General features: G+C 39.2%; 1 protein-coding gene across 3 annotated transcripts in view; it reads left to right on the top strand.

The window, feature by feature from the left end:
* The window catches only part of KDM4C (lysine demethylase 4C), a 452,171-nt gene that overhangs the window by 245,062 nt on the left and 183,279 nt on the right, over window positions 1-23,830 (top strand). For all 3 annotated transcript variants that reach the window (XM_014586260.2, XM_027770291.1, XM_006144466.3), the window contains 3 exons: window positions 4,255-4,436; window positions 7,089-7,302; window positions 9,891-9,967. In XM_014586260.2, coding sequence (XP_014441746.1) covers window positions 4,255-4,436; window positions 7,089-7,302; window positions 9,891-9,967 — 473 coding nt within the window. The remainder of the gene's footprint in view (window positions 1-4,254; window positions 4,437-7,088; window positions 7,303-9,890; window positions 9,968-23,830) is intronic.

Below are 23,830 nucleotides of genomic sequence, written 5' to 3'. Positions count from 1 at the left end.
TGCACATACTGGAGCGAGACAGAGAAAGAAAGTGAAAGTGAGAAAGCAAGCCGCCAGGTCCTGGGCTCAAGCTGCAGTCAGCCATATGGGAGTACAACACCTTAACCACCATGCCACTTGCTGGCCTCAGCCTTTGTATGTTTAATATCTGGGTTGTCTGGAAAGTCATGATGCATTTTTGCATAGAAAAATATAGCAAGAATTTCCCTGCAACCTAACATTATCTTTATCCATCCTCACCTTTTACTAGAATGTTAGGTAAACTAATTTGATATGTAAAAAATCTGACAATCTGTAAAACATATGGTTTACTTAAATTGCCTAACATGTTGCAAAATACATCATGTTGTGAGGTAATTACATTCAAGAGATTACAGCGAATTTAAAGGTTCATTATTCAACTGTAGTTGAAGAGGCAGGGGAAAGAGAAAATTCCTAAGCATAATATTAAGTAACAAAAATGATAAAACCTCCAGTGGATGAGGTGCAGAGGAAAGTGCTGGAGAGCTGAAAAGGGAACACTTTTTTGTTCTCCTTAGAATCATGTGGTTCTGAGATAAGTCTTTTCCCCCTTTGTACATTCTTGCTTCCCTAAAAGGCTTGAGATTTCTAGTTGTATGAATATCACAAATCTGAGAATGCAGTAGCCAGGGTTAATCTATGCTTGTATAGTTCACAGTTCAAGGATAAACATGATTTCTTGTAGGTGGGGGAGGAGTGAAGAATGTGGGGAGAAAATTTCAGTAGAAAAAATATTTATGCTTAAGAATGTACCAATATTTCAGGATCAACAGATGGCGTAATGGATTCCCACACAGTTGACTGTGGTTTGAGTCCCGGACCTGGTGATTTAAACACAGTGTGTGTGGTGTGTACCCAAGATCTTGAAAGGAGAATGGAGGAAAAGGGATTGCAGCATGGACATCCCCCTGGGGGTGATTTCTCGCTTTATTTCTTTCTCTTCCTCTAGCTCTCTGGTGAGCGCACGGGCCCTATAGCGAAAAAAATCTCTCTGTAAAAAAAGAAATGTACCAATGTTTTTACTTCAAAGCTGTATTGAAATCTGAATAATCATTATCATATTTAAATACTTCCTCCCTACCCCTCCATCCCAATAATATGATGGAGCATCAAGTTGACAAACAGATCAAGTTAAAATAAGATGATTGGATGGATTTTAAATAATGATATGATGTACATTTCTGTATCACAGAGTATTTTCATTGAATATTATCACCTTAGAATTTAAAAAGGTTGTTTTACATTTACCATTTTGTTTTAATATTAACAAAAAATCGGACCAGCTGTCCAGAAATGGCTGTTGCTGGACTCCCATGTAGTGAGTCACGGTTCGCCTCCGGACCCGGTGGCTTAAAACTTACGCTGGGAGCATGTGCGTGTGTGCCCAAGATCCCGAGAGGAGAGTAGAGGAGAAGGGATTGCGGTGTGGCCATCCCCCCTGGGGGGTGATTTCTCGCTTTTTGTCTCTCTGTCTTTCTAGCAAGCTTATGTACCCTATAGCAAAAACCTCTCAAAAACAGAAAAAACAAACAAACAAAAAAAAGAAAGGAAAAGAAAAAAAAAAAAAACCCTGGGAGTTCTCCCCCCCCCCCCCCTCTTTTTTTTTATCTTGTGCTTGCCAGACAGAGAGAGACATAGAGACAGAAAGCGAGAAATCACCCCCCAGAGGGGATGGTCACGCCGCAATCCCTTCTCCATTTTTCTCTCAGGATCTTGGGCACGCATGCACACGCGCCCGGCGTCCGGGACGCGAACTGCGGTCAACTACGTGGGAGTCCAGCGACATAGCCATTACGCTAACTGCTGGTTCCCAACCCTGGGAGTTCTTGAAGTAATTATCTCCAATGGCGAATCCATTCAGCTCTTCAGCATCAAAGGGTTTCCCTTTAATGCTAGGTCCCTGGACTGGCAGTTCCCCATTTCTGGTGCTCTACCATGTCCAGCCCTGCTGCTCTAATTCACAGGATTGCACAGTGATGGTGTGCAGTTCATGCTCTGGCTAGCAGAGCATCACAGTGGAAGAAAAATGCTCTTTGAGCCAGAGCACGACTTCCTTTTTAGGAACGATGGGTGTAGAACAGAGTCCTGTCCCAGTTTCGTGTTGCAAATGTTGAGGGACAGACTGCTACTAGTCGTCATCTGGTTGTGCTCTGCCAAAGCCTTGCTAGGAGTGAAATTGGAGGGGTTGGTGCAGCCATGCTCATACCTTCTTACTCCCTGGTTCCGTTGTCTAGAATTGTCCTTCCACCTATTTGTTCGTTATTTTTAGTCTTTTAGACATTGAAAGTATTTTCTTAACCCTTGAGAATATTTTGGAAATTCTTCATGTGAACTTAGACCAAATCCAGGGATAAAGACATCAAGTGTTTGAATCTTTTCTAATAAAGCCAGTGGTGCACTGTATGTATTTTGATTCCATGTTTATGTATGTGATAAATATCAGTTAATAAATTTATGGGCTTACTGGTATGTAAAGTTTTTGGTTAAAGTTTTACTCAATCTCAGGGCCACCAGGTGGCATAGTGTTAAGGAACTGGACTCCCATATATTTGACTGAGGATTTGAGTCCTGGACCTGATGACTTGAAACTCACATCAGGTGCGTGTGCATATGTGCCCAAAAGCCCAAGAAGTGGCGGAAAAAGAAGGGATTGCAGCATAGTCATGTCATCCCCCTGCGGGGTGTGATTTCTCATTTTCTGCCCCTCTCTGTCTCTCCAGTGAGCACATGCACCCTGTAACAAAAATCTCTTAAGAAAAAAGAAAGCTTTATTCAATCTTTCATTTGTCATGAGATCACAGTATGTCTTGTATCATATAATGTAAGAGAATTGAAGTTAGAACAAGTTCATATTTAGAGTTAGCTTACGTCATTCCAGATAACCAATTGAGCATCCCTAACTTGGAAATCTGAAATCCTAAATGCTTTAGAATCTGAACTTTGACCTCCCATGAGATACCACAGGTGGAATATTCTACAGTTGCTCTTGTGCGATGGGCTGGAGTTAAAGTGTTCTTTAACTTACAGATTTTTTTTATAACATTACTTTCAGACTGTATATATAAGATGTGTATAAAATATAATCAAATTTATGTTTAGATTTGGGTCCCATCTCCAAAATACTGGATCATTTATATATAAATATTTTGACAAAAAAAGTATGAAATTTAAAGCTCTCTAATGTAAAGCATTTCAGATAAGAGATATTCAACCTATATAAGCAGACATTCTTAACCTTTTATTTTGTTTTCAAATACTTTGCCCCTGGCTAAGTCCCAAGTATTTTTTTCAATATTAGTAAAAAAATAGTGATGATGATAATGGTAATAATAATAAAATTGACGCCACCACAATGGAAACAAGATCATTCCTTTTTACTTCAGTTGGCCTTGACATCTTTTGAGTTATTTTCAGTCTTATTTTAACCTTCCTATTTTTCCATCTGAGCAAATTTGATCTGATTTCTTTAAAAAAAATATCAGCATGGCTAAGGCTAGAATACATTGGTTCATCTGTGCTTTGGATCTAAGGACATTGACCCAAAGTGTTATTCATAAGACTGACAGCTTCTGGTGAGGAATTTTAGTTTGTGTCACAGCCCTAGACACTAAGCATTTGACGTGGCTATAGTTACTGCCCCCTGTCCTAACATACTATCCTCTGTATAAGCATGTGGGTTTTTTTTTCTCCTAACATATTATGTCTTTCTATATATTTCTGGCCTTCTGTAAGATTTTGTGAAGTAATATTCTTGGTGGAATAGATCTCTGCTCCTTTCTTGTTACATGACTAGGAGATTGATGCTCTTGGGCAATGATATGGAATAAATGAGAAGATTTCACTGGTGGCTTGTCTCTTATGTAATGCCAGGACATTTGGCACATTGTATGTGCTCTATAAATGTTATATGAGTTTTTGAGCCCAAAATTTAATTAAAGTTGCTGATGACTGGAAGATAATGTCAAACCCCTAAACTTATCTTACCACTTTATGGCAAGGACTGGGAAGGTGATAAACAGAGAGTGGTTGTCTGATCTAGTCTTTGCGAGATGGGGAGGATGAAAAGAAGACTCCCTTTATTCTATGTCTGTCAGAGTTATTTGATTGATAAAAATGTTTGGTATCTGACCTGAAAATCACCGATACTTGGGACCATTTGCTGCTTTTATGACTAGAGTTACTGTGTTTACCTGGGACCTACACCTCCTGTGTTTTCCTTTCCTCTCCTTCCAGAGTTGCCTGAGATTCCATCAACTGAGGAGGAAGTAGAAGAAACAGAGTCTTGGGCAAAGCCTCTTGTCCACCTTTGGCAGACAAAGTCCCCGAACTTTGTGGCTGAGCAAGAGTATAACGCAGCCGTGGCGAAGATGGAGCCTCACTGTGCCATCTGCACTCTGCTTATGCCGTACTACAAGGTAACGGTGCTGGTGGGGAGAGGGACCGCAGCAGTGAAGATTCCTTCCTCTGCACTTTCAGGATTGTATACCCACAGGTCACCTTCACACCCTGGGAGGCTTGGTATGCACCTCTAGGGAAGACATTAATCCTTCTGGAGCTGGAGGCCTTCACAGAACAATGAACTATTTCTGAGTGATGCTTGAGAGCCATTTTTCAGACAGTACTTTATCTTTTTAAATGATCTTGGTTAATTTCAGAGACAGGGCAATTCCAGCCTTTCTACCTCTTTTACTAAGAAACACAGAACTAGAAGCTTGAAAAGAGAGAACTCAGATTAATTCTCTGTTTTTATTTGAAAATGTCATTTTCAAACAATGTAATTGTCAGTGCTGAGGCCAAATTTAAATGTTTTTCTTTACCTTTGTATGTGGAAGAGGCAAAAGACACACCCAGGACTTAATTCAAACTGAATCGTCCATTCCCTCTCATCTGCGGGTTGTGATGTTGTTTTGAACATTATTCCCTATATGTTATGCTGATAGCATCTCAGCTCATGGAGGGTCACGTTCTTTAGCATGAACCCAGATGAAATGATCTTTAGGACTCGTGTAAGGGTAGAACTTTATTTATTTATTTATTTAAAATTTTCAATCTGATCAGAGAGAGACAGAGGAAGTGAAAAAGCAAGCCACCAGTTCTGGAATTCAAACCCCCACTGACCATATGGGAGTCCAGTGCCTTAACCACCATGCCACCTGCCAGCCTTTCATGTTCTATTTTAATATACAAGATATTATAAGGTGTGTTCATATGAACATTCTGTTTTGGGTCATGTTTTTACTAATAGAAAGAGATATTTTTATAATCCAAGATAATTTCTTTCTTAGGGAAATGTGAAATTAAACTTTATTCTGTTCAGACATTTCAGAGCAAGAAAATACGTGATAACTCACATTTCTAGACCTTTGCAAGTAGAGAAAATAGTTTACTTGATTCATACTTTTGAATGTAGCACTGATAAGCAATATATACTATTTTTGTTTTCCTTTAGTCTTTGAATTTCTGTATTTTGGGCCAGCCCTGTAGTTTGGTGGCTAAGGGAGGCCTGATTTACAGAAACCTGTCTGCAATTTGTATCCTGACCCAATGGGCTGGTAAATCGTTCTGTGCCTATGTGTGTGTATTTCAAATCCTAAATCCTTCTCTGTCTTTCTAATGAGTCTCTCATGCTCTCTGGCAACTTAAATAACAATCTGATTTTTAACTTATGTTCAAATTATATTTTAGGGTGCCAGCAGGTGGTGGAGTGTTTAAAGCACTGGACTCCCAGATGGCCTACTGTGATTTGAGTCGGGACTCAGTGGCTTAAAACTCACACTAGGAGCATGTGTCCTAAATACCGAGAGGAGGATGAAGGAGAGGGGATTGCAACATGTCTATCCCACCTGGCAGTGATTTTTTACCTTTCTGTCTCTCTGTGTCTGTCCAGCGAACACACATGCCCTGTGGCAAAAATCTGTCAACAAATAAAAAAATTATTTGTTAGAGGGCACATGTGCTTGTGAAGGGGTAGGTTGAGGAGTGAGAAAGCATCCCACCTGTAGGACTGCTACTCCACAGTCCTTTTCCCTTCTCCATTTTCTTTTAGGAATTTTGGGCACACGTGCCCAATATGTTATCCAAACTGTTGGTCAAGACTTGAACTACACAGTTGGCCATGTGGGATCCAACTGCCTTAACCACCATGCCCCCAGGTGGCTCTGTATATTAAGTTTTTATTGATTTTCACTTCTACATTGCAAATGCTTGTATATATCCGATTAATTAAAAAAATCCAACTAAAATTGTAATATTTAGGAAAATTTATTGTATTGGATCTCTGGAACTAACAAGTCAATTCATTTTCTTATAGTTTGAAATAAATACTAACCATATATTTCATGTCTTTTGGTAAGTGACAATTTTATTTGGCACATTTTTCTTTCTTATTTAATAACATATAGCAGATACATATCTTTTGCTATTTTAAAACCATGGGGTAAGGGAAAGTCTATGAAGCCTCTTTTTAAAAAATAATCTTTATTTAACTTTATTTATTTATTTGACCACAGTGGGACAGAGTGAGAGAGAGAGAGAGGGAAAGTGAGATGGCAAGTCACCAGGTCCAGGACTTGAACTGCTTTCGGCCATGTGGGAGTACAGCACCCTTAACCACCACACTACCTGTCGGCCCCCCTGTGAACCTTTAAGTCCTGTTGCAAAGATTAAAACTTCTGTCTTTGTCGACTCTCTTTTAAGTGTAACCAAGGTAAGACTCTTCAGTAAATGAAAGTAGATCTGTTTCCCTTGTTCAAATAATTAGGAAAAAAAGCCTCGGAATTATGAGTGCTTTCTGTGAACTGTTTTTGAAAGAATAAAATTTCAATAGTTCATCACTTTTTTGTGAGCAGATTTGTAGAGCACTCTGTTATCCCCTACAAATTTGCTTCTGGCTGGGGGTCTGAGGAGGAGCATTGATGGCAACAAGTAATAGTTAAGTCAGGGAGAACAACAGGAAGAACAAAGGTTGGAAGTTCATGGCTGGTCAGCTCTAACTGTATTTGATGAGTAGAAGGAATGATTAGTTCTTTTCCCGGGTTTCACTCATGTGGGCATGTTGTGTTTTTCAGCCAGAGAGCAGCAATGAAGAAAATGATTCTAGATGGGAGACAGCATTGGATGACATCGTTACATCAGGAGGAAAGAGCAAGCCCCTCATTCCAGAGATATGTTTTATTTATAGTGAGGGAAATATAGAATATCCTCCACCCAATGCCTTCCTTGAAGAGGATGGAACAAGTCTTCTGATTTCCTGTGCGAAGTGCCGCGTCCGGGTTCATGCAAGTAAATGAATCTATAGTTCATCCATCAGTGACTGTTCAATGTTTCTCACAACCTGTTTCTCACCTCCTTGGACCTATCTTATCTATTGGGTTGGACTTTCACATTCTGAAAGGTTAAGTTCTTTTTTCACATTTTTCCCTTGTAAAAGTATGAGTAGGTACAATGATCCTTTCTTTTCTAGTTTTATACAGTATCAGTGCACAGCAGGTTGCTTTGTTGTTGTTATTATTTGGGAGGGGTCACATGAAGAATACATCAAAGGTGATTTTCGTGCACTTGAATTTTACTTACAATAAGATGTAGCTTATAAAAACTCAGTTCGAAGGCTGTTCTCAGAGTGTAGTGTAATGGAGCCAGATCCCACATATCTGACTGCAGTTCGAATCTTGTTCCTGGTGGCTTGAAAAACACATTGAGTCAAAGTCTGTGTGCATATAGGCCCCAAATCATAACAGAAAGGAGAACTGGAGGAGGGACTATGGCATGACCATGCTTCACTTGAGGAGGGAAGACTTTCCTTCTCTTCTGTCTCCATTTCTGGCAAGTAAGCTTGCCTTCTGAAGATTAACACAACAACAACAACAAAACTCCACTTAATTTGTGTCTGATGTTTGATGTTTATTTGTCTTTTTGACTTTTGAAAGAGCAATGAATATTTCTTTGTTGATTCTGAGAATCAATGTACTTAGTAAAAATTTTTTTCTTCACAAGGTTAGGCAATCTCTCTTACTGTCCAGGGTAGAAGAGTTATTGCAGTTGTTTTCCCTAGATCAAGATACTTAGGGGTCATGCTAGTTTCAATTTGTTATTTTATTTTTTAGAGAGATTTTTGGTGTAGGATGTGTGCGCTCGCCAGAGAGACAGACAGATACAAAAGACAGAAAGCAAGAAATCATTCCCGGGGGGCATGGCCATACTGCAATCCCTTCTACTCCTTTCTCCTCTTGGGGTTTTGCGCACACATGCACATGCACCTGGTATAAGTTTTAAGCCACTGGGCCTGACTGTTCCCTTGGGAGGTGCTTTTTCACTTTTTCTCTCTCTTTCTCAAGTGAGTGTATGGGGTCTCTGGCAAAATTTTATAACAAATAATTGCAATAATTCTAAGTTCTATTTATTCAGGAAATTAAGTAATTTGTTTTTATTGGTGTCATATAGTTGCTGAATATATTTACACTATCAACCATTTCCTTAGATAGTTGTTTTGGGCTAGGCATGTACTAAGTAGACAAATGAAAGATACTCCTTCCTCACTAAGCATGAATTGGCCAGCCTTTTCCCTATAACTGAAATTAAATCTAATTAGAGTTTGGGGCTGGCAGGTGGCTTAGTGGTTAAGGTGCTTTACTCCCACATGGTCAACTATAGTTCACGTCCTGGACTAAGCAACTTGCTTTCTCACTTTGCCTTTCTTTCTTCCTCTGTCTCTCTCTGGTCAAATGAAAAGATAATAATAATAAATGGAATGAAATAAATAATCCTTTTTAAAAAAGATAATTAGGGCCCATTTTTGAAGTGTCATTTTAAATTGCATTAATTTAAAAAAATATGCCAACATTTATGCTTGTATGATTTAAAATTTTCCATAACATTTTTTAAATTTATTTTTTAAATTTAATTTATTTCTTTTTTTTGTATATACATTCAGTCGCATTGTTTAGCTTACAACGTGAGCATTTCAATATGTGAACATTTCTCCCCAGTCCCGTTGATCAAAATATCTTCAAATGATAACACCACACTTCCCCTTTGCTCCATGGTTTGCAACTTATTTTGAAATACTTTACTCAAGTCAAGGACTTTATCTGCCAAAATAAAAGTTTTTTTATTGCCCATTCAGTTATCACTGGGGCCAGCAGATGGCATGGAGTTTGAAGCAGCTGGATCCCATATAGTTGACTGTGCTCTTCAAGTCCCGGACCCATTGGCTTGAGAAAACACAGTGGGGGTATTTGCGTCCATGTCCAAAATTCCAAGAGGAGAATAGAGGAGAAAGGGATTGTGGCATGTGGTGGTGGTTGTCATTTCTCATTTTTCTCTGTCACTCTTGGCTCTGTCTGTCTCCAGTGAGTGCCTGCTCCTATAGCAAAACAAAACAGTTAATAGACTCTATGCTAACTATTATGGACATGATTAGTTACCAATAAGTCCACACGCTCATATTTCCTGGAACTATTGCCATACAAGTTATGAAGCATAAGACTCAAAAGTATTTTTTTTATATTTAATTTGTTTCATGATAGACACACATGTATACATAGGTACCCTTGAAGGGTCTCAGTATGCTATGATCACCCTCAGCCATTTGGGATCACAGGTGCAATTTGTATGTTCAGGTCAACCTGGCTTCTGAATCCTGGTTCTTCCATTATGTCTCCAGCATCGAGCAGTGGCGCCTTACTGTCTGTTGCACTGGATCTGGCCCCCCAAAATATTTTTGAGACAGCTTGCTTATGTTCTGTTTCTAATCAGTGGGAATTAAGAGATAATGGTAGGCAGTTGTCTTGATTTTATTTATTTTGGAGCTTAGACGTGGAATTTCATAAAAATGCATAGACAATGAATAGATTTATCCTATTATTTTATAGGTTGCTATGGTATCCCATCTCGTGAGATTTATGATGGATGGCTGTGTGCCCGGTGCAAAGGAAATGCATGGACAGCGGTAAGTAGCTTATTTTAATGTCACTTACTCACTCGTCTCATCCTGTGCAATGTGGACACATTTATTGGGTCATCATGAAATTCATGATGCATTTTCACATAGAAAAACACGTTATGCTTTTCCTGATGATCTAACACATATCGTTGAAAGACTAGACTGCACACATGCGATTGTGTACAGTTTCACACTTAGCTGTAATTCATCTTCTATCTCCATATCATCCTAATGCTGACCTTATATGCACTATAGATTTAATTAAAGGAATTTCTTGATGCCAGTTCTCTATTTATGAACCTCATGGGGCTGCCAATTTATCCTGTCCACATTTATAGTTGTAAGGCCTCAAAATTTTCCTTCATTTTTCTGTCCAGCCATATTTTGAAATTCTTGAAAAATAAATATTACAAGTAAAGGTCAAGGTGGGTTTTCCTCAGTGAACCTAGAAGAAACCATGCGCATACTCAACTTTTTAACTATTGATTGCTTGAAGTCTTTCTCTCACTTACTCATCCATGGTGTTTACCTTAACAGGTTCTAGAGTGTCTTCTCCCTGTCAGGCACGGTTGAGAACTTGAGATGGAACCTTTAAATAACAAATGACCTCTCATTTCGGAGACAGACTCCTTTTGTTCTGTTGATAGATTGTTTTTCCTAAAGCCCATGTTCAAACATTAGCTTACATCCAATCTTTTATCTCCATTCCATTAATATACTCTCTTATACATTTTGCCATTTAATTCTGTTCTATCTAAATGTTTTAAGAAATTGTCTTTCAAAGAGACTACAATGTTTTTGAAAGTGAAGAATAACCAGATATCAACACTGTGTCTGTCCCTCACACTAGTTCCAGAGGGGTTGCTTTGCTCAGTGATTTCAATTCTAATAGTACTGTTTGCTTTATTCCTCAATGATCTTTAGTGACGAAGAATTAAATTTTCTTGCAACTAAGGTTGAAAATCTGAAGAACAGTATAAGGAATACGTTTTGTGTGATGAAAATTTATGTTATCATTATGCATATTTAGTTCTTAGTGTGGAAGTAGACATATGGTGACTATAAATTAAAGGAATGAGTGACGGATGTCTTTCCAAATGATTTTATTGCTGCCATTCACTCTTTGTAGTGAGAGAAGAGAGGAGAAAAGTGTGGGCAATTTGTAATCCAAATAACCTGATCTATTTGATGTCAGAGGTAATAACTCTTATTTAAGAAGTCTTTGCATTTGTATGCCCAGAAAACATTTTGGTATTTGCCTTGGAGTGTTCATTTTGTTAAGAAAAACTGTGTAAATATAGAACTGCTATAAAATGGCCAGGAAGTGCATCCTGGATAAATATATCCAGCTGTATCAGTATGTCCAGATTTTATTTACCATGCAGGTCCTATTCATATTGTTTGAGTCAGTGTAATGTCATAGAGTCTGTTGGGTTTGCGATGTCCTCTCGTGCACTTTAAAGCGTAGATTTAGGAATTAGGCATCACCTAATTCAGTTCACCAGCATGTTAAGCGTGCTCTGTTCCACCCACAGTTCCTGCCTGGCTCCTGAGCTCACAAACTGAGTAGTCCGGTGTCCAAGGTACCTGTCCGATGCATGGCAGAGCCGGGCTGGGCCTAGGCCACCCACCGTGATTCTAAAAGTGGTTCTGATCTTTTATGCTGGTTCCAAGTAGCATGTTTTAAGAAGAAAATACTCTGATTAATTAATCACTCTTTGGAATTGATTTAAAGCTTCTATTAATCTTAACCTCCTCAAAATTGCCTCCTTAGAATATATAATCTGCCATTTCTATTTTAATATTAAAACCATATAAATCTATTTTATTCTGTAATAGAATTGTGTACTCTATTTCACACTGATGCTCAAACCCTCGTGTTTTATTTCTGATTGGAAATTATCAAAATTCACAGTGGATCCCAGTTGTTTTCTCAACTTATCTATTTTGAGTAATCTCTGTTGATGAACTTCTATTCCTCTTTCTCCAGAGCAATTATTGAATTGCAGTTTTCAGTATTGCAGAGTAGTAACTGACAGTATTGATATTCTGACTTTAACATGTTGATTTAGTGTGGCAGTATGTGTTGCAATATTAATTTTACTAAACACTTAAGTGTGATTTCTTTGAATTTTGTGGCTGGAATGATTGCATTTTAAAGGTATCCTCAGTCCTGCCTTCTTTGGCAATTAATCTCATGAATCTCACGTTGTCAGTTTTACATTGCAGTGGAGCCCCGAGACCTCCTTTTAAATGGAGGCTCTGAAGGAGCTCATGAATTCTTGCGAAGCAGCTGAGGTCATGTGATCTAGCAATGCTGGCTTGTACTCCACTAGCTCTTACTACTAATGATTTCCTAGAATTTTTCTTTAAACATGGCTTGTGAAGGTAACAGTTAGTAGGAATGCAACATATTCCTTTAACACATTAAGCAGTGGATGCACAATTATACAACCGATTTAATGTTTCTAATTTTGTTTCCTTATGGTAAGTACTTTTGAACACCTTGTGCTCATTTTTATAGTGTGAGGATTTTGTGGAGTGGTTCTATTTTTCAAAGATTCTTTTTTAAAAAGGGATGCTATAAGGGACAGCAAGTGATATAATGTTTAAGATGCTGGACTCCCACGTGGTTGACCCTGGTTTGAGTTCCAGACTTGGCAGCTGGAAACTCATGCTGGGTGTGTGTGAATGTGTGCCCAAAATTTGACAGGAGAATGGAGATTGAGCATAGCCATCCTCCCTGGAGGATGATTTCTCACTTTTTATCTTCCCATCTCTCTCTCTGTGTCTCTAAAGTGACTCTATTTCTTAGGTGAGCACATGTGCCCTATAGCAAAAAGCTCTTTCTATTAAAAAAAAAAGGGGGGGGGGCGAGGATGTTAATTATAATAATAGAGTTAATAATATTTTTGAAAACAAAGTCATCTTAGGTATTATGATTTCTAGAAAATATACATATAAATTTACTTGTTAGACAGACAGTTTCAGTGAGAGGGAAAGTGAGAAGTCACCTCGCAGGGGAAATGGCCATGCTGAAATCCCTTCTCCTCCATTCTCCTTCCAGATTTTGGGCACACACACTTGCACATGTGCCTGGCATGAATTTTAAGCCACTCAGTCTGGGAGTCGAACTGTGGTTGGCCATGTGGGTCCATCAATGTAACCACTATGGCAACTGCTGGCCCCGCTCTTCTGATAATTTTTAAGTATTTAGAAGCTAGATCCCTGTCTCATTCTTCTCTGTAACACCCACAGTACCTGGTATAATGTTGGATTATTTCTGAACTAATAGATCATCAAGTAGGAACGTTAGTATCTACATGATATGGGCCAGTCTTTGTCACCTTCGGTGTCCTCCTCATTTTCCAAAGTTTAGAATCAGACTTCACTTTGGTCTGTTTCACCAGCATTTCCTTATATTATTCTATCATGTCAATTAAAATAAACAAGAAACTACATTGCTGCTTAAATGGCATGTGCTTGAGGAAGGGATTCATGATACTTTTTAGATTGCACACTCATTTGGATTCTAGAATTCTTGCTTTATTCCCAACTTTTGGTGATATGAAATGAAAAAGAGAAATCTACAAAATACCTGTATTTTGTAATTCTACAAAATACCTTAGATTTGGGTTGTATTACGTGACTGGGAAAGTTATGATGTGTTTTTGCATATTAAGATATAGAAAAATGTGTCATTACTTCCCAGATGACCTCATTTATTACATTGGTCTAGTTAGATGTCATTGCTTTGAGTCCTTGCTTTGTCCTGTTTTAGTATTATTTGAATAAATAGACACAGTTATCTAAAAGCTGTTTCACTTTATGACTTTTAACCCAGCTTTATTTGAACATTTTGTTTTCATTTCTGCTTTTTTGGAAAACTTTTTTGTTTAATTATATTTATTTTTGGAGCAATTTTTTCTCCCCCAGTATATCATTTTAGAAGACATTCTAAATATTACCAAGTTCTATTTTTAGTAAAATACTCTGGTTTTGGTGTTTGTCTCCCTTGTTATTTTGTTCCTTTGTGTGTATCTCCTCACTTTTGACCAGAGTTTCTATAGTCATGTCTAATATGTGCATCATAGCTTACTATGAGGTGCTGCTAATTGAAAATACTGCTAATATACTCAACATAAAAATATGCAGTGTTTTTGATTGATAACTTCTTTTAATGTGACAGTTTTTACAATGTGATTTTCAGTACATGAATACCGTGTGTAATGACTAAATTGGGGTAATTAATGTGCCCATCATCTCAATCATTTGAAATATTATATACAGTAAGTCATTTTTTGGGGGGAGTAAGAGATTTCTGCTCTAGGGTGCATGCTCTTGCCAGAGAGACAGAAAGGGATAAATCACTCCCCAGGCAGGACCGCCACTCTGTAATCCTTTTTCCTCCATTCTCCATTCGGGATCTTGGGCATGCATGCATGCACCTGCGCCCGGTGTGAGTTTAAGCCATTGGGTACTGGACGAGACTTGAACTGCAGTCGACTACATGGGAGTCCAGTGACATAGCCATTATGCCCACTGCTGGTCCCACAGTATGTCATTGTTAACCACATACTCCTCACCATATTTTATAACCCTAGATATATATTATTCCTTCTAGTTGTAATTTTTTTTTCCATTTATCAACATCCCTCTACAATGTTGTTTCTTGGTTTTCTTCCTAGAAATTATTTTTCTGAGTGTAGGTATTTCTGTGAAATGCCTGAACGCTACCTGAAGGCTATACTTTAATTGAGATGGGAGATATTACTTCAATATGTGGAGTAGGCTAATGACCTAAATACTTACCTTCACTTTAGAGTTTAATAAATCAAATAGTTAATATTCTGTAGGGTGTGGAAAGGAAGTTGTTACTATGTAATTAGAGGATTTTCTTTGTGTTCTTCCAAAGAACTCATAATATAGGATTCTAAACAGTAAGTAAACATAAGTAAGTTAAAGAAGATGAAAAAGGAATTTGAATCAGATTCTTTTTAGAAATTGAGGGCTAGGGGGAACCAGCAGTTAGCGTAATCTCTATGTCACTGGACTCCCATGTGGTCGACCGTGGTTTGTGTCCCGGACCTGTTGGCTTAGAACTCACGCCGGGCGCGTATGCGTGCGTGCCCAAGATCCCGAAGAGGAGAATGGAGGAGAAGGGATTGCGGCGTGACCATCCCCCCCCGGGGGGTGATTTCTCGCTTTCTGTCTCTATGTCTCTCTCTGTCTGTCTGGCAATGCACGCGCCCTATAGTGAAAACCTCTCAAAAAAAAAAAAATTGAGGGCTAGGGACCAGCAGTTGGTGTAATGGCTATGTCGCTGGACTCTTACGTAGTTGTCCACAGTTCAAGTCCTGGACCTGGTGGCTTAAAAAACTCACGCCGGGTGCATGAATGTGTGTGCCCAAGATTCCGAGAGGAGAATGGAGGAGAAGGGATTGTGGCGTGGCCATCCCCTCTGGGGGATGATTGCTTGTTTTCTGTATCTCTCTCTCTTTCTGGCGAGTGCACATGCCTTATAGCAATAACCTCTCAGGGGAAAAAAAAAAATTGAGGGCTGATATGTTGCCTCTATAGTCATTTCTCTGTAGGACATTTGGATGTTTTCCTAGGGACCTTTCAAGGGTGAGGGCAGGAGAGTGTTAGATTGATCCCTCCGTATTCTAGGAGTTACGAGACAGTCAGATCATACTCAGGTTTAAGAACATGACCGGACAGAACTGCTGGTCTTCTGGATGTGGCAGAATATTAAGCCTGGGCTGCCATTTTTCATCAGTTTGAAATATTCCAAATAAACTATCATTTGTGCTATATGTTACTAGTGAGCTTTTTATCTCTTCAAATAATTCTTGGTTGGCAGGCAGGATGGAAAACCATAGCTCACATACCTATAATCTAAACAAAATCTAAATTGAAAAAAGAGTTTAAAAGCAATGTAATGAGAAGGTATGATTAGAGATGTATATCTGAGGTCCATTCTGCCTATAACATTACTTTATTCTGGTTTGCTTTGTATTTCCATTTTGCTTTAATTAGTTTTCCTTAAGAAGTGGGGACCTTTACAAAGCAAATTATTTATATTCTTAATCTAGTTAGTGGTGATGGTTTATGGCAAAGTATAAGACTAGCATGTGACCACTGGTAATGGTTGACCAGATGACAGTGTGCATTTCATTATACATTTTAATCATTATACATTATTGAATATACTCGGTATGATACTACAGTGGTGGATACATGCCATAAGTCTTCTAAACCCGTAGAATGTACACCATTGGGAATAAAGTTCAGTGTAAACTGTGAATTCTAGGTGATAACAAAGTTTCAATGTATATGTCTCAGTTGTAATAACCGTACCACTCTGGTGGGTGGTGGTAATAAGTGATAGAGGCTGTATATGTATGTGTTGGGCTGGGAGGTTTATGCAATATCTCTGTACATTTTCCTTAATTTCACCATGAACCTAAAATTGCCATAAAAATAATCTAAGAAAAAGAATTTTTTGGAGATTTTTTTTTTTTTTGAGAGATTTTTGCTGTAGGGCACATGTGCTAACCAGAGACACAGAGATAGAAAGTGAGAAATGACCTCTGGGGCAGGGGGTATGCCACGCCACAAACCCTTCTCCCCTATTCTCCTTTCAGAATCTTGGGCACATGCGCACACACATCTGGCATGAGTTTTAAGCTGCCAGGTCCGGGACTCCAACCATGGTCATCTATCTACATGGGAGTCCAGTGATGTAACCATTACATTATCTGCTGGTCTCGAGAGACTTTTGCTATAGGGTGTGTGCTCTTGCTAGAGACACAGAGAGAGAGAGTAAGAAATCACCCCCTTGGTGGTGGTGGTGGGGGGTAGCCACGCTGCAATTCCTTCTCCTCCATTTTCCTCCTGGGATTTTTGGGCACACTTGCACATATGCTCCTTGTGAGTTTCAAGCCGCTGGGTCCTGGACTTGAACTACTGTTGGTCATGTGGGAATGCAGCACCACAACTACTTTGCTACCTGCTGGCTCTCTCCCCCACCCCCAACAAAAACATTTTACTGCCTTACTGTAACTCTGTCCACCTGCTGTTTTGGAAAGCATTTTATGCTGAGTTCCTTTTTATTTCACTATATCTATTAATTCAGGAGAATTTGAATATTTTCTTTTGATAGTATTACAGTGTAAAAAAAAATCCAACCAACTATCCATTATATTTTTGGATGAATATGGCCATGCTATGAAAAAGTACATTTTGTAATGAAAAATTAAAAAAAAAAACTTTATAGGTTAGAATTCTCATTCTGTGTAATGAAATGCATAAACTAGGTAACTGCACACATTTATTATCTACTGAAAAGCATTTATTGTCCTCTACAGAATAATAAAGTTGTTATTATGTACATATAACAAACATAACACTGTTTCTTTTTCCCAAAATGGTTTTAAGAAATCAAAAACCCAAACATGAAAGGGGTTTTCAACCTCATAATACATTTTACTCATTGTGTCCTTTAGTTCACTTATTTGTTCATTACTTTTTAAAGGTAGTAATAGATATGTGTAAACTGTACTTTGATAATGTGGAATTGGCTCTTCTTTTCCTCTAGTAAAGAACGGAATATTTAATTGCTGTGCTAAAAATAAACATTTTGGTGACTTCATACATATGTTCCTACATACTGTTCACACAGTTTATTATTTATTAGCATTTTTTCACTGAGAATTTTTATTCATAATTACTACTTTTATAATTTTTGCTATAGGACACATGGGTCCACAAGAGAGAGAAAGAGAGAAAGTGAGAAAGCAAGCCACCAGTTCTGGAACTGGAACCGCAGCTGGCCATGGAGGAGTCCAGCACCTTAATCACCACGCCACCTGCCGGCCCCCATACATATTTTTAAATTACTGCTTGATTACCAATAAGTTGCATTTATAGATGGAGTAATGGCTGCCATTTATGTCTGCCAGTGCTTCATCTGGCTGTTTTATTATATTTTGCTCCTGAACAATGATGATATTTTTTTCTCTGTCAAATCATAGTTACAAAATTAAATTATAGGACTACCTGAGGTAATAGTCTTTGTAAAACCAACCCCTACGGTGTTGCTAAATGTTGTGGGCTAAAGAATCTGAGACATTTGTTGAAAAATATTTATCAGAACTCCTGATAAGTAGGAGAGAGCATACCTTGTCCAACGCCCAAGCTTAAGTTTTAGATAAAAATGATCCTTCTCATGCAGAGCTGCTAACTCCTGATATCTTTGAGGACTGTGAAGCTTCAAAACCCTTTAACTCCCCATTAACTTCATCATAGTAATCATCTGGCAGGGGAAGGTGTTCTGTTAGACTCCCACCGTTGATTAGAGGCGAGGTCCCACAAATTGGGCCTAGTTCTAATAGATGGCAGCTCAGCTAGGAAAAAAGCAGCCATCACTGTGGAACCTGAAGGTAGTGTCCTCTCTCCCCTCTACCTAGAGCGGGGGTTCTCTTAGGGTGGTGATTACTAGAGTTAAAGAACCAGCATGTGGTTGAGATAAATTGTGTTACCTTTATTCCATAATTCCATAACATGACCTTTAGTCTCCTCTCCATACTACCAAATAAAAATAGTAGTGCTGATAAATGATGTTAGAAATTTCTTGTCATTTAGTTCTTGGAATCTTCCTTTTTAGAAAATGTAGTTTCATCTTTTAACTTTGGATCTACAAATTCAGAATAAGTATTGCTTCAGGTTTACGCTCATATGAGTAGTAGGAATAGACATTTCTAAGTTTTCATAGAATTTAATATTGACAAAGACCAAAGAATTCTAAGTGTAGCATAGAAATCTCATTTTACAGGTAATGAGACAGAAGGGTCTTGAGAGTAATTCTTTGCTCAAGATCATGCCACTGTGTGGGAAGAGAATCAGGATTCATGGTCGTGCTCAGACCTCTGGATTCCTTGGCCTAGACTTATTCTGCTAAGCTTGTTCCCAGAGTAGGAAGAAGCCTAAATTAATGACTTAATTATGAGTAGTGATGTTTGAGTGTTTTTTGTTTGTTTACATTGAAAATAGAGCAGACACTAAGTGTGGGTTTATTTCTACTGTGCTGGGTTGTCCATTTGCTATAGAATAATTAGCATTATTGGGTGGTGAAGTAGAAGTTCTTTTTCTTTTCATATTTACTATAGTTTGTACCCAGAGGACCTTTCCCTGAACTGGATAATCTCCTGAATCCAATTTCCCAACTGCCAACAGCTCTGACAGTTTTCTTTTGGGATGAGCTCTGAAGTGACTTTGTAGATCAGAGCGATTGATTTTTAGATCAGATTGGCTTATAGCCTTGAGAGGTCACGGTGGCAGTGCTGCTCCTTCTGATCTGTTTTATGCTGAAATTTTTTTTATTTTTTTAATTTTTTTTATGTTATTCCTCGGGATACTGTCAAGACCAGGTGATGAGACACTGTCAGCCTGCAGGGCCAACATTGATCTTTATACAAAGTGAAACTAGCAGAAAAGGAAAGGCTCCGTTCTTGTCAAAGGCAGGGCATTTGCTGGTGGGTGGTGACCGTTTGTAACTAAGTGGCTACTTGCTCCTCCCCATTAAGGTGTCCCTGTAATCCGCCAGCCAAGACCTGCTCTCCTATTTGAGGTAATGCAGTTGGACTCAAAATTGCCTCTTGCCCTCCTGAGGAGGCAAATTATTCTGAACAGCTGCAGACTTAAACCTTGATTCACAAAGGCCATTGTGGTAATAATTATTTTCCTTTAACCAAACAGAACAGCACATTTGAGGGTATCAATTATCCTGACAGCATAGCTATGAGGTGGAAGCCTTTCCGTTAGGGAACTGCTTACAGGCTAATAAGTCACAAATCATTTTTCTCTCTTCTTTCCTCTCCCTTTTCCTCAATAAACACTACCTCCTCTTTGTAGCAGAGAGAATGAAAGAGAAGTCTGCATGACTTACTGTAAGTGGAACTGTATTCATAAATAGCTTCTTGATTGAGAACAAATGCCTCATTAATCTTTAGTGTTTCAACTGGAGAGCACAAGTAAAGTCAGGAAGAATAATGAGTGACATTATGGGAGCCTGACACACTGTACTACACGCCAGGCTGTGCATGCCCGGAGGTCACTGGGCTGCAAGGCACAGCTCTCTCTCCATGAGGAACCAGATCCCCAGGATGAGTGGAGGGGGGAAATTGCAATGCAGGCTTTTCCCATGAATGATGAAATTTAATCCAGTGGCAGGATGAAGAAATCATGTACAGTCCTTTGCAAGTCAAATGTGCAACTTTAACAAAGAAAGATGTGTGTTCAACTTAGACTCTTTGGTCAAGATCCTGAAGTACTCTCATGTTAATGTAGTGAACTCTAAGTGTAGTATACTTTGACTAGTCTTAAGTTTTATAGGTGCCACTTTTTGCCACCTGGGATGTTTCTGACTTGCTAGACAGAGACCAGACCAGTACTCTGCACAGTACAAGTGTAATTCCACGTTGGCGTCAGCAAATATTAGAAAGATAAAAGTAGGAGGAAATAACTTGGGACAATATAATTTTCTATTCTATTTTTCACATATATGGTAGCATCCTATATTTAAATAGTTAAACAGCTAAAATGTAAATTTACTTGATGAGAGTTAGAAATTAAGTAAAGGAAAGTTACCTTTTACGTCATATATTGTGTAGTTCTACATATTTTCAATCTGTTCGAATACAAGACTACTTCACTTGGAAGTTCTTTTGGAAATCCTTAGAGATTGTTGCAGCTTTATGTGAATCACAGTTCTTCATGTAAATATTCAAAGCTAGCATTTCAACTGTGTGTCCTAGGAAATGTGCTCATTCATTTAATGTCATTGCGTACGTGTATTTGACATGGATATTTGTAGTAATGAGGTCCTCATGAGATGGGAGTACTCTCTCAGCCCAGAGTGGCTGCTCAGGAGCTCCAAGGTACAGTTCCTGTACGTGCTTCATTTTGGTCATTGTTTTTGTGGTAGGCAGAATAGTGTAGTCCTTTCTACCAAAGGTGTTTCACGTCCTTATCCCTGGAACTTCTGAGTATATTAATCAGCATGAAAAGGGAAATTATGGTAACAGATGGAATGAAGGTTGTTAATCAGCTGACCTTATAAAAAGATTCTTCTGGTTTATCTGGTATACCCAGTGTAATCGCAGGGGTCATTTAATGTGGAGAATGAGGGCAGAAGACAAAGAGTAATTCCTACTTGAAAAGGACTTGACATTCTGTTGCTGGTTTTGAAGATGGAGGAGGAGGCCTAAGAGCCAAGGGATGTGTAGGGCTTCTAGGAGCTAGAGAGGGCACAGAAAGAGATTCCTCTCTAACACCTCTGTAAAGGAATGAACCCTGTGTACACCTTGGTATCAACCTGGTGAGCCATGTTTGGAGTTGTTCTCTACTGAACTGTGCAAACTTGTGTTGTTTTATGTTACTAAATTTGCAGTGATTTTTAACTGGGAAATAGCTAATATAGTAGTCAGTGGCAAGACAGCCCTTTGAAAAGGTTCTTAACTGTTCAGCATTGCCCAAGGTATGGTGTATTTTAAGTGTCATTTCTGGATTTCTGGCATCTTGCTCTGACTGAACCTGTTACATAGCCCACACTCTTGTTTCTGGACTCCAGCAGAGTCCTTTAATCTCACTGCACAGTGAGACACAATGGTGTTTCCAACTTTTCAGTCTCTCCATCCCCTCATGTCCCTGCCTCCGTTTTTTAGCTGCTACACTCCCTAGCATATCCAACACTTTTGCCATGTTTTTTACTTTGCTATTTTCCCTCAGTGTAACTCACCCTTGCCAAGTACTCCTATCTGTCTAGTCTGCACCTGCACTGCTGGGACTGAATATGGCCGGGAGAAACACAGAGTGCAGATCACTCTTGCTCTCATGTTGTAACTGTTAGTGTTTCCTCCATGGGGTCCGGTAGTGAGTAGTAGGATACTGCATACCCATCATGCATTCCCTCCCACTCTCCTGGTTGACTGTTTCATATCCTCTGTCTCTACACATTTCCCCACCTCAGACCCCTTCCTTGCTGTCATTTGATGAGCTCACTGATATTTCACTGAGAAATCAGAAGTTGTCAGAAGAGCTATTCTCCAAGTTTCTACCTTTTTTTTTAACCTATAACCCCTATGCTCCTATTGAAAACCATTCTCTCCCTGATCCATACAACAGATTATCTTTCAGACAGCTCATCCCTTTCTTTACCACATCACCAATTTTTGTGTCTCAGGTGATTCCCATTACCATGCACACTTGTGATATTTCTTTACTCTTAAAGTAAAAAAAAAAAAAAAAAAACAAAAAAAAAAAACCTCTCTGGATCTCCCCTTTTCTCCCTTCCTCTCCTCTCTTTTTCCCTCCCTTTTCCCCTTCCTTCCTCCCTTACTTCATTCCTCCCTACCTCCCTCTTTGGAGAGTGAGAGTGAGAGAAAGAGAGAGAGAGAGAGAGAGAGAGAGAGAGAAGGAAAGTGAGAAAGCACATGCCACAATCCCTTCTACCCTATTCTCTTCTCAGGATTTTTTGCTGCCCATGTACACCTGCCCAGCTAGACTCTCAAGCCAGGTCTAGGACTCAAATTGTGAAGTCGGCCATGTGTGATCCATCCACTTTAATAAGCTCCATGCCATCTGGTAGACCTTGTTGACTTTTTTTTTTTTCCCATAGGGTGTGTGTACTCGCTAGAGAGAGACAGAGAGTGAGAAATCACCCTTTGAGGGGTGACCATGTCATAATCCCTTCTCTTCCATTTTCCTCTCAGAACTTTGGGCACATGTGCATGTATGTCCAGTGTGATTTTCAAGCTGCAAGATCCATGACCCAAACCACAGTTGGCCTTGGGGGAGTCTAGCACCTTAACTATCAGACCACCTGCTGGCCCTTAACCTGTCTTTGATGCCAACCCTATTTCTCTGCACCCTTATATAGTAAAAGCCTTTGAGACTTGTATTTACTCTTACTCTTGCCACTTCCCTCATTTCTCTCTTGAATCTATTCTAGTTCTAGGTTTTGCCCCATATTTCCTTCAGAACACCTGCTTTTCCAGCACTACCAGTTGATTTGGCTTTCAGCACCCTGCAGTCTACTGCTTTTTCTCCATCTTTACCAGCCACTAATTTTCACTCTATAACTGGGTCCTCTTCATCTTCCCAATCTGGTAGTTTCAGTTCCCAAGAGCTCAAAACTTGAGTCTGTTTTCCACAATTACCCACATGTTGATCTCATTCAGCCTCATAGTTTCAACACCATCTGCTCATTGATGGTTCATGCATTTTTAGGTCCTGTCCCACCTCCTCTGAACTGCAGACTCAGCCAACTCCCTGTGCCACATCTCTGCTTGTATGTCCAAACCTCAAACCCACCCTATTCCAAATTGAGTTTCAGATCTTCACAACGGGCTTCCTGACTGCCAGTAAATTGGAACTTAAGTCTTCCAGCTGAGGAGGCCAAAAACCTTTACAGTTAGATTTGATGCTTTGCTTTTCCCCCAATTCCACATCTGCACAGTAAATTCTGTCTTTTGTACATTGGCAGTGGATTTGGAATCTTGGCTAATTTTTCTCTCCCTCTTTTTTAAAAATATTTTTTAAATTTTAATTTTGACAGAGGGCACATGTGCTCAGCAGAGAGCTAGGGGCATGGGAGGGAGGGAGAGAGCACCTCTTGGGGGGGTATGGCCACCCTGCAATCCATTCTTCCACATTCTTCTTGTGGGATTTGGGGCATGCATGCACATGTCTAGTGTTTCTCACGCTGCTGACTCCAGGACTCAAACTGCACAGCCATGTGAGATCCAGCCACCTTACCCACCATGGTGCCAGCTGGCCCCAATCCTGTCCAGTTCTTATCCCCTGTGC

The sequence above is a fragment of the Tupaia chinensis genome, unplaced genomic scaffold, assembly GCF_000334495.1.
Source record: "Tupaia chinensis unplaced genomic scaffold, TupChi_1.0 Scaffold000121_1, whole genome shotgun sequence".
Lineage (NCBI taxonomy): Eukaryota > Metazoa > Chordata > Mammalia > Scandentia > Tupaiidae > Tupaia > Tupaia belangeri.
Note: the sequence above shows the minus strand (reverse complement) of the source record. Positions and strands in the feature narration are given on the sequence as shown.